Genomic DNA, 10,000 nt, shown 5'->3' with positions numbered 1-10,000 from the left:
ATACAGAAACCGATAGGATGATACGAAACATTGAGAAGATGTTTTAAGATGCGTAATACAGAGCTTGATGGAAGGTGTATGTTTTCGATCCTTTTTTGGCCAGTTGAAAGCTGCTTTAAACTAGGTGGACTATATAAAATGAGGATCACCAATTTTTTGTCCTAGGTAAAAATGGATTCATCTGAACCCGGACTTGACCGACAACATATACACAGAGTAGAAAGGGGCGAAGCAAAGACAAAAGTACAAAATGGAAATGAAAGTGTCGAGACTAAATGATACAAACCGAAGCACGCAGGAAGATATCAAACAATAAACGGAAGTGGGTTACTGAACTATTATTATTCCCAGATAAAGCTAATCGTACACAGACAGAATGGGTGCCTCCTTCCCCTTCGGCTTTTTAACACTTTTATTTTGCTTCAATTCTTTCTGTACAATACCGCACAAACTAAACGCTTTTGTACAGTTTTCTTTCACTTACATTACATTTACTTACATGTCACCGAAGGTGTTGGTAGTAATCGTTTCTTTGGTGGTAGCAGGTGCTTTGGTTGTGGTACTTCTCCTTCTTCTATTTCTAAGGTGCCGTGGGAAAGGCCAAGCTGTACAGTTTCCCAAAAAAAGCGGAATGAGAACAAAAGATGAAGGATACCATTTCATCTTTAGCAAGGAGTCTAGGGAATATTATTAGCTCCCACAGTGTTTTAACACCCCACCACCCTAAGACAAGACATCTCCCCTCATCTACATCTCTCTCACCCACTCTAAAAGGTAAAGGTCCTTATTTTACGAGGGTAACACGTGCCAGTGAACTGAAAAACGTGCGACTCTTGGTGTGAATCTTTTACCCTCCCTCCCCTCCATCTTTGCTCCGTTTTACGGTTGTTCAAAGCTACAGCTACTCGGGTCAGAGAAAAGTCGGAACAGACGTCGAGGCAATGAGAGGGAGTTCGAACTGGTGACCTCCAGCTCAAAAAGCCGCTTCACCTCAGGGGGGTGGGGTGAATAGATCAAAGCCCTGCGGAAGAGCATCGTTTATTATCTCGCTATTCACTACGCTGGAAAGGAAGAGTTTTGACCAAATCTTGGACGTTTTCTGACTCCACCGGCCCATTTACAGAAATTCCAGTGAGAATGGTTATTCCTGTAGAGAATGAGCGGAAGAGATGATTCTCACTGCAAACAGGAAAGCAGACGATAATAGCCTATCCACCTCTCCCTAATCGCTTCAGAATCATTAGAATGTAAGCACTTACTCCTAGGTCCTAGATCAACTCTGCTAAAACAATGAGCGCACTTCAGAGTCACTGTGAAACAACTTTCTAGCTAATTACTTTGTTAAGCGTCTAGTCTCTCCTACAAAACATTAGGAAAAACCAAAATGCCTGGATGTTTTTCGAATACAAGGCCAGAAGAAATTATTTTAATTGACTAGTTTGTAAATTTTGTGAAGTTCATCATTGGTCCGTCACTTATGTGACTTTTTGATCCTGAAAAAATCCACTGCTGTAAAAGCAAAAATTACATCAGCAAAATTAGTTTCATTTGATATAGCTTTCTATTTAAAACCATCCAAAGATAGACTTTCAAAAATAGGCAGTAAATTTGTTAAGGTTTGTTTGCTGGCTAATAGTGTTTTAAACGTGATGTGTTTGGCCGATTTTGAGTTAATCTAAGTTCATACCTATATCAGGCTTTTCTCCATCTGTATCTAATGATCCCATTGACACGACTTTTTGAAATAAGAAACAATTAGAAGATATTATCGATTCCATCATAAATATTACCTTTGATTTTCAATTGAGCCACGTTTGCATCAACAATCAACAGCACTGTGTGTGGGAGAGTAGTAGAAGAAGAAGAAGAAGAAGTAGTAGTAGTAGTAGTAGTAGTAGTAGTAGTAGTAGTAGTAGTAGTAGTAGTAGTAGTAGTAGTAGTAGTAGTAGTAGTAGTAGGACTGAGTAGTACTAGTAGTCGTACCAGCGTCAAAATGTTTATGAAAGACCCGCTGCTATTAGAAGCAACCAACATGCCGCTATTTAGAGCTAGTCATCTCATTTCAAACAATTTCAGTTGGATTTACGACCAATTTACATTTCATTCCTAGCTGATGCAGGAAGGATCTCATCTCACCCTTATAGTTAATGGACGACTTCCCTCGAGTCTCGCATAGTTCAATACGGCAGAGTATCTAACTGGTTGGAAGATCGTATAAATTCTATTAGATGTATAACTTAACTTATGTCTGGAAAATTCTTGAAAGACGAGTCCTAAAAATCCAGAAGGTGTCTGTGTTGTCGTTTAAGTCCCTTCTCAGGTCAAATCCGTTTTTATCTAGGTATCCTCATTTTACCTAATTTGAATATGAACTCTACCTACTTGTTTAAAGCAGCTTTCAACCCCCAAAAAGGATTGGAAACACATATACCTTCCCTCGAGCTCTGTTTTACGCATCTCAACGCATCTTCTTAAAGGGGCTAGGTCACGCAATGTTAGGCAATTTCAGCACTGATCGAATGGTCATATAATTAACTAAAATATCAAAATAACTGTTCAAAACTATAGAAGAACTCTAACAAAACACAGACTCGCATCTCCCAGATCTTTACTCCTGTATCTTTACCACTACACTACATGCTCAACCCAACACAGTTCTTTTCACTGTTGTCTTTTCTAACCTGACTCTAATTTATCTCTAGGCTTAATTTAGACTCCAACAAAGTTTCTTCAATCCACCCGTGAATGCGTGTTCAACCCGTTGGTAAAATGAGGATCACTAATTTAAGTAGGTAAAAACGGAATCAACCTGAGAACGAATTTTACCGGCATCATATGTCCCACCTCGATTTTTTTGGCATTTGCAATTTTATTCCAATTTTTGGTCACTCCAGTAACAAACCTGTCAAAGTACACAGAGCAGCCACAACAAACAGCGTTAACAGGTCTCGCCGCATCGTAGAGGTTCCTTAATTCTGAAAAGATAGTTCCACGACAAGTTAGTTCCTTAGTTTTTTAAAATTAAAATTCAGAAATAAACTGATTAAAAGACGTCTAATTCCAGACGGCAAAATAAAAATCGTTCATTTGGTTACGATACAATGCATACCTTAGCTGAATTCAAACGTTCGATGTTTCGAAAGTTGAACTCAATACCAAACGAAATGTCTGACTTTGCCTGAAAATAAGCGATTACCCGAAACACTCTTCAATATATTTCTACCCACCGCTATTGACCACACTGACAGTTTGGATGTAATTAAACGATACTGAAATACCGAGCAAAAAATCGTTCAATTTTATGATGAATTATATCGGATACCTCACACTGGTCGAGCAAACCATAATTACTGGGTTGCCAAACCCAGTCGGAAAATGGGTAGATTTCCGTTTTATTTTTTTTAGTATTTTTTTCCGTGTCGGTAAAAGTCTTGCCTGTCACTTCCCTGCTAAGTGGTGTCTTTGTGCATAGAGTCTTCTGTGCGTATTTTGTTAGGTTTGAGGGGGCTGGGGTAATACGTAGCTTGCTCTGCACAATTAACCTGTAATGGCGTCGGAAGTCATTGTAACGCGAATGGCGTTTTAGTACATCTTTAAAGAAAATATACCAATATGGAGCTCAAGAATGGAACGTCAAGACAGGCGGTGAAACATAAAGATCTGGAATCTTAAAAGCGACGAGTAATGGACTTCGACAGCGTGAATCTTTCGCCCGTCGAGCCGAAATCAAAATATGCTGTACTTCTAATATTTCGCCAAGCCTAAGGTGGTGTTACGTACAACACTGAAACCAAATGGAAATTTCTCTGGTAACTTACGGGTTCAACAAAGACAGAGAAGGAATCGAACACCACAAGTAGATCTGTGATCTCTGTTGCGTGTCTCACAGTGTTTACTGAAGTCGCATCTACTTAAAGTTTGCCTGTTTGTCTGGCAAGTAACATTCATTTTGTACTCAACTCTGCAAAGGTTAAAAAAAATTGTAAATGTGACAGGGAAAAATTACTTGAATGAAAGCTTGTTGTCTCTTTTGTGCTTTATTATTTACGGTCAAGGTTCTTTCGAAAAGGGTTGAATGTGAACTGTCAGAAATTTATTTAATTGCATATGCTTTGTGATTGTGTGTTTCGCTTGCACGCACGCAACTGAAACAGGAAGGGTTTCTTGCCTCTTATAGCAAATATGTTGCTTGTTTCAATAAATGTTTCGGTGGAAAATATTTCTGTGAAATTTCCAGCTTTTGTAAATTTATCATGTTGTGTAATTTTCGAGCTTAACAAATTTGCATACATGTGTGGAAATGTGATACGGGGAGAATTTTTGTGGTAACGCATAAGTCACGAAAATAAACAGGTCTGTTGGAAGCGTGCTTGAGTTTCAACAAAATGACCCCCAAAATCGGCAAAAGATTGTGACGCTGATGAATAATAAAGTAGCTGCTATTACCAAAACGATGCAATTACCTGGTGATAAATAACCTTGTCTTGGAGAGTAAATTTTTGATTTTCCAGAAACAATGGTCAACCTCTGAGAGTTGGGCGATTGTGATCTTTGTGTTGAATTCGCACAGTTCTTGTCAAAATTTATAACAATCGAAAGAAAAAGAAAACTAACAAAAACAAAAACCCGGTAGCTTGGCATCATTTGACACAGTTGCTTCACTGTTTCGCGAGTAAACATGCCGCGGTAAAATAACGCGGTAACTTGATCAGAGCACCCGCTGAATTCGATGTGCGATACTCGGTGCTGCCAAACTTGTACAATTACAACAAAACAACTAAAATCTCCCAAACTGTTTTTCGCTGATGGTAACTTTTTATATTCGTGGTTCAAAATTAATGTTGTGTTCATGTCGTAGATTATGTTACCGATGGCAAAATATTTTATTCTCGATCGACCGTCCTGAAACTTCCTTCTGCTCTTCTTAAAAATTGTGTATCCATATTTATTTACTTTTACATCAATATTTGTTTTGCATAAAGCAAGCTAACAAAATCTGTATCTTGCTTGGTTCGCAGATGATAGCATTAAAATAGAATTTTCGGTCCTATGCTTCTGTTACTGAGTGGTATATTTCTTACTACCCCGCCGAACAGGGATTAACTTCAGCTTTCAACTTCAGCTTTCAACTTTTGTTTGCAAAGCTGTCAGATGCTGTCAGTGCACGCTTACACTTGTGGTGGAAAGAAGTTGCATGATCAACATGTCAGCCCAGAAGCCAATGTTTCTCGATTCCCTTTTATTTTCTTCAATCTCTCTGGGTTCAGTACTTTGCTAGTAACCACATGTCTTCTCAAGGGGCTATTTATCTAAGACTTCTACCATGGCGCTACAATGATAGACAATACCAAAACAATATCGTGTACTGTTAGACCTACATATTACGCAAAGACAACTGTCAACATGTCATCCCAGAAGACAATGTTTTTCACTTCCCATTTATTTTCTTCAATCTTTCTGGGCTCAGTACTTTGCTAGTAACCACATGTCTTCTCAGGCTATTTACCCAAGATTTCTACCATGGCACTACAATGATAGACAATACCAAAACAATATCGTGCACTGTTAGAGCAACATATTACGCAAGGACAACTTGAATCTCCTGGAAGACAACACACAGCTTACTTGACATTATGGAATAAATCGCTGTGTTACTTCACTACCACACGTAAGCAATGCGTGTCAATTTTTTTTAAAGAGGACAGGAATTTCTTCTTTCTGACAAATGATTAATTAATAGGCCGGTAGCCAGGTTTTTAACCACAGAAAAGGATCTGTTTCGTCGTACGAACGTGTGAGGACCTGTGAGCCAAAGGGCCTCTGCTGGTATGGCTTCTGGTATGACTTCTGGTATGACTTCTGGGTGACCCTCCCCCCCACCCCCCCCCCCAAAAACTGGAAAAAAATTGCGTGGAACGCTGCACGTACCACAGGCAACCCAGTGTACCCTCAAGGAGGGTCTAGTTGAATAAGGAGAGTGAGTTTAAAATCCAATTACAGCAACAAAATGAGATGTCATTATTGTTGTGAAATGGGAACATAGTCCGGGCTTCGTCATTCCATGTGATAACTTCTTGACTGATTGATAAAGCATTGTTTACCTCGCTATTTCTGAATCTGATTTTTATGAACTGGGCTTAAAGTAAATGACAACAAAGGACATACACGTGGAGAATGTACCAACGCGAAGTCTAATTTAACAGTCTTTAATCTGTTAACTATTTTATTCAAATACCGTACAATATCCAAAAAGAATCAAAGTACAAATGAAAAGTTAGTTTTCGCCAATGCTGCTATTGTCACTGGATTGCTGCAAATTAATAAAATAAGTATATATTGCGTGTTTACGAATATACTGTATTTTTCGTTTCCAACGACATTTGTGTTCTCTGGATCCAAATTACTGTGAATCGAGAGATGAATTTGTCAGTGGATGAGACGGGCCCAGAAAAACTCCGAGTGCTTCCAAAAGGAATCGAGCAAATAACTCTTGAATTGCTAGTTTAGTTATCTATACTCCCTGCGTGTTGCAATCATCAACACGAGCGTAAGTAATAGTTCGAGTTGGCCTGCATACTTTACCGCGCACCGGTGGCTCAATTGGTTGAGCACCGGGCGCACGCGGGAGGTCGTGAGTTCAACTCCGAGACCAACACTCAGGAGAGAGAAGAAAGTGCTGCCTTTTTAATTACATCTGCATATGGTTAGACTCTCTAGTCTTCTCGGATAAGGACGATAATCCGGAGGTCCCGTCTCACAACCCTTCAATGTTCATAATCTTGTGGGAAGTAAAAGAACCCGCACACTTGTCGTAAAGAGTAGGGCATGTAGTCCCCGGTGTTGTGGTCTGGTCTTTCTGGTCTGGATAGGGTAGGGTGGAGCACCTCGCATAGGACCTCGAGTCCTGTTCGTGCTCCTTCCCTCTGGGCAGGTTTGCCCAGTAGAAGAGACAAACCAGATGTCTCGTAAAACAAACAAACAAGCAAAACACATGATGTTTTTTTAATTGAAGACGAACAAACATTAAACACAATAATGATATTCTCTTCACAGGTCTTGGGGTCGCTATGCTTGTCAAAAAGGGACAAAACGTGAAGATGTGCTATTTTATACACAATAAGAATGACATACATACATTGAACTGAGTCGTTGTGCATGTGCATCGTAGGACCGTCATATGCATACACCAAAATTCACCATATTAACATCGAAGCTTATATTTACATGTTAAACGTTGCTACGCTTACATTGAGATGATCTGATAAATTTACATCAAGATGCGTGATAATATACACAACATGATTCCGTGACTTTTATACACTGTTTACATCATTCGTCATATATACATCATGATTCGAGCACTGCTTAAAATTAAGCCAGGTTTCCATATGATCTGCAACGGTCTGCAACACGATCGGAAGCTTTCTGCATAGGTCTTATCGCAGACGATCGTAAAGCAAAACACCGCAAGCAAATGTCCATTCAAATCCGAAGCGATCGCAGACAAGCGTACCAATAATCCTCTGCGAAACGAGGAGAAAAAGGTGCGCACTTACCTTCAGTCTGATTGGACAAGACATGACACGTGTTTCAAGGCGAACAACAGTATGTGGCTCAGACACACGTTTCCATTAAAAATTGTCTTTGTCGGAAGAGTCGTAAAGACTCGTAATGGCCGAGAAAGTAGAACCAGATTCAACCTTCCTGATCATCCACCGATCGAAGGCCGTTGCAGATCATATGGAAACCGGTCTTCACACGAAAACAAAAGTACCGCTGGATTTAAAGTGTGACGAGTCGTGTCGTCGTGGGGAGTTGCAAAGCGGCGGAAATATGGCGGGAAACCGACCCGGACCGTCACGTCGAAGATCTTTGAGTCCCAAGTAAATATTGTACAACGCGAACTAAATGGAGTACTGGGATGATACATATCAGCAGTTCAAATATAGGGCTTTGTGTTTCATATATTTTTGATCACACTTTCTCTTCTTCACGATATAATACGAACTCTCTACTTACTACTTATTTACTCATCCTCATCGGGCCCATGAGGACTCTTAAGGCCGGATAATGGCAAAATCCGAGGTTAAATTGATAGTGGTAGTAAGAGCACTGTGCAACGAAAATTACACGGTCATGTACGCGAGTCCCGTTCAACTTTGGATGTCCTTCAGGCTTTTTAAGTTTCTTTAGCTTGAGTTCCTTAAGCTTGGAAAGTCCAAAGAGACAAGTTGGAGTTGGAGGGTGAAATAATGACAAGGGCACCATAGGTGGTCTTTACCTTACGTCATCGCCGCCATGTTGAAATGGTACACGCCGATCCAAACTAAATTTCCCATTCGGGAGTTTTTGCTTACCATTTGAACAAACCTAGTACCAGCCGGTTTCTGCTTGTAAATCAGTGGTATACAACCATTAGCTCCTTTAGTTATGCCTCCAGCAAGTGTACACTGAATAATGCATGCAGAGATTGGAAACCAATCATTGCGCTCTAGCCTTGTAATTCAATCGCATGGTGACGGAAGGATCGCTTATGTCCATACAGCTGTTTCGAGAAAGGTTGTCCAAAAGAAGTGCAAGAGCGTTCGCGACAGTGCCGAAAGGTAGTATGGGACAGTATTCAATATGAAGTGAACGGCGCCACGAACGTACAGCCACGACCTACGATGGCAAGCTATTAGGATGAAAGAGTTCTTAGGACATAGCATTGATGAAGTGGCAGTACGCGCAGACTTATGTTGAAGCTCTCTTCCGCCATCACGCTACCAAAACACGTCCAAAATCAAAAAGGTTCATTAGCAAAACCGATGGCTCTGCACGGGCGCCACGATTATTGTATACATTTCTCAAACTTTCTCTACGAAAAACGACCTAAAATAAGTAAGGTTAAAGTCGTCAGAATCCTCCCTTTCTGTGAATCCTAACCCTTTGTTACTAATTCATGGCCTGGATGATTTGACTGAATTTTGAAACTCACTCATGTATTTCTGGGAGACTTTTTTCGATAGCACTGCCGTCATGTTTTCGTTGACTCAAATTGACTGACGGTTTACCATAATGCCTTTCGGTATTGTCGCGTACGCTTTAATGCTTCTTTTGGACAACCTTTCTCGAAACAACTCTATGTATGAGGTGGACTGGAAGGGTAATCAAGACGCTACATGTTTCATTGAAAAAAAGACGTTGATCACTAGTGAGGTGTTTTTCAGGCTCCAACCAATGATGTTATTCCCTGAGGAGCAGTGTCCATAAAGAATCGACGAAGAAGGCCTCCCTCCTTCGGGGTAAATGTTTCGCTATTCCCTACAAAAAGTTAAAATTTCTGCCTTTTTCACTGCTATTAATCTCATACGTTCCCCGAAATTTACTTTCCCTTGGTAAAATTCTGCACGGTTTCAAGTTCCCTTGATCCCAAAACTATTAATTAAATTTTCAGGATCTCGTGTTCTTTTATTTTCATAGGTTTTACCATTCGTTCCAACCTCATGATAAGTACATATTTGTATAGTCCCGTAGCCCAGAATCAGATAAAGAAATTCAGCCTTCCGAAATGCCCGGATATCGAAATTTTCCTCGTCCAAAATTCCTCATGAAAATTCTCCAAAAGTTAGAAAATGGTCGAAAACTAATGCTCCCTGATTTCCGAATCAACTCAACCATTCCCTTGTTCTTTAAAAGTTATTAAGATACCCTTTTTCCCTAAACGTAAGTCAGCCCCCTCCCCAACTACTTTTGCAACGCAAGCTATATATGTGCAGTCTATACTTTCAAAAACAAATCAAATTTTCAGAGCAATTTTATTTATTTATTTATTTTCACGTTACTGAAGAGTGGATAAATTGAAACCGAGAGAAAGCACTTAATTGTTGTTGATGTCCTTCAACAGCTGCCGATATTCTAGGAAGGAAAATAACACCAAAAAAGTACGTGAGAATGCGCCGCAGAACTTAGTACGCTTGATAAGAGGAGTGCTACTGACAAATACCCTTATTACAGTACA

At 39.9% G+C, this 10,000-nt stretch overlaps 1 protein-coding gene and 1 long non-coding RNA gene across 6 annotated transcripts in view; both read right to left on the bottom strand.

Annotated features, from left to right (window-relative positions):
• LOC138015640 (uncharacterized) overlaps positions 1-4,084 on the bottom strand; it is a 7,876-nt gene extending 3,792 nt beyond the window's left edge. Inside the window, exons 1-3 of one of the 2 annotated variants that reach the window (XR_011125594.1) lie at positions 3,819-4,084; positions 2,903-2,975; positions 500-605 (exon numbers count right to left, since the gene is read on the bottom strand). This is a non-coding gene — a long non-coding RNA (uncharacterized lncRNA). Of the gene's footprint in view, positions 1-499; positions 606-2,902; positions 2,976-3,109; positions 3,309-3,818 lie in introns of those variants that run through there. The other variant, XR_011125595.1, reaches the window with a different exon arrangement.
• A 5,699-nt stretch (positions 4,085-9,783) lies between these two features.
• Positions 9,784-10,000, bottom strand: part of LOC138016200 (uncharacterized) — a 9,042-nt gene continuing 8,825 nt past the window's right edge. For all 4 annotated transcript variants that reach the window (XM_068863367.1, XM_068863364.1, XM_068863365.1 and 1 more), the window contains exon 5: positions 9,784-9,897. In XM_068863367.1, coding sequence (XP_068719468.1) covers positions 9,860-9,897 — 38 coding nt within the window. In that variant the 3' untranslated portion in view covers positions 9,784-9,859. The remainder of the gene's footprint in view (positions 9,898-10,000) is intronic.

The sequence above is a fragment of the Montipora capricornis genome, chromosome 9 (genome assembly GCF_036669925.1).
Source record: "Montipora capricornis isolate CH-2021 chromosome 9, ASM3666992v2, whole genome shotgun sequence".
Lineage (NCBI taxonomy): Eukaryota > Metazoa > Cnidaria > Anthozoa > Scleractinia > Acroporidae > Montipora > Montipora capricornis.
The sequence above is the reverse complement of the archived record's forward strand: the minus strand, read 5'-3'. Positions and strand labels throughout refer to the sequence as shown.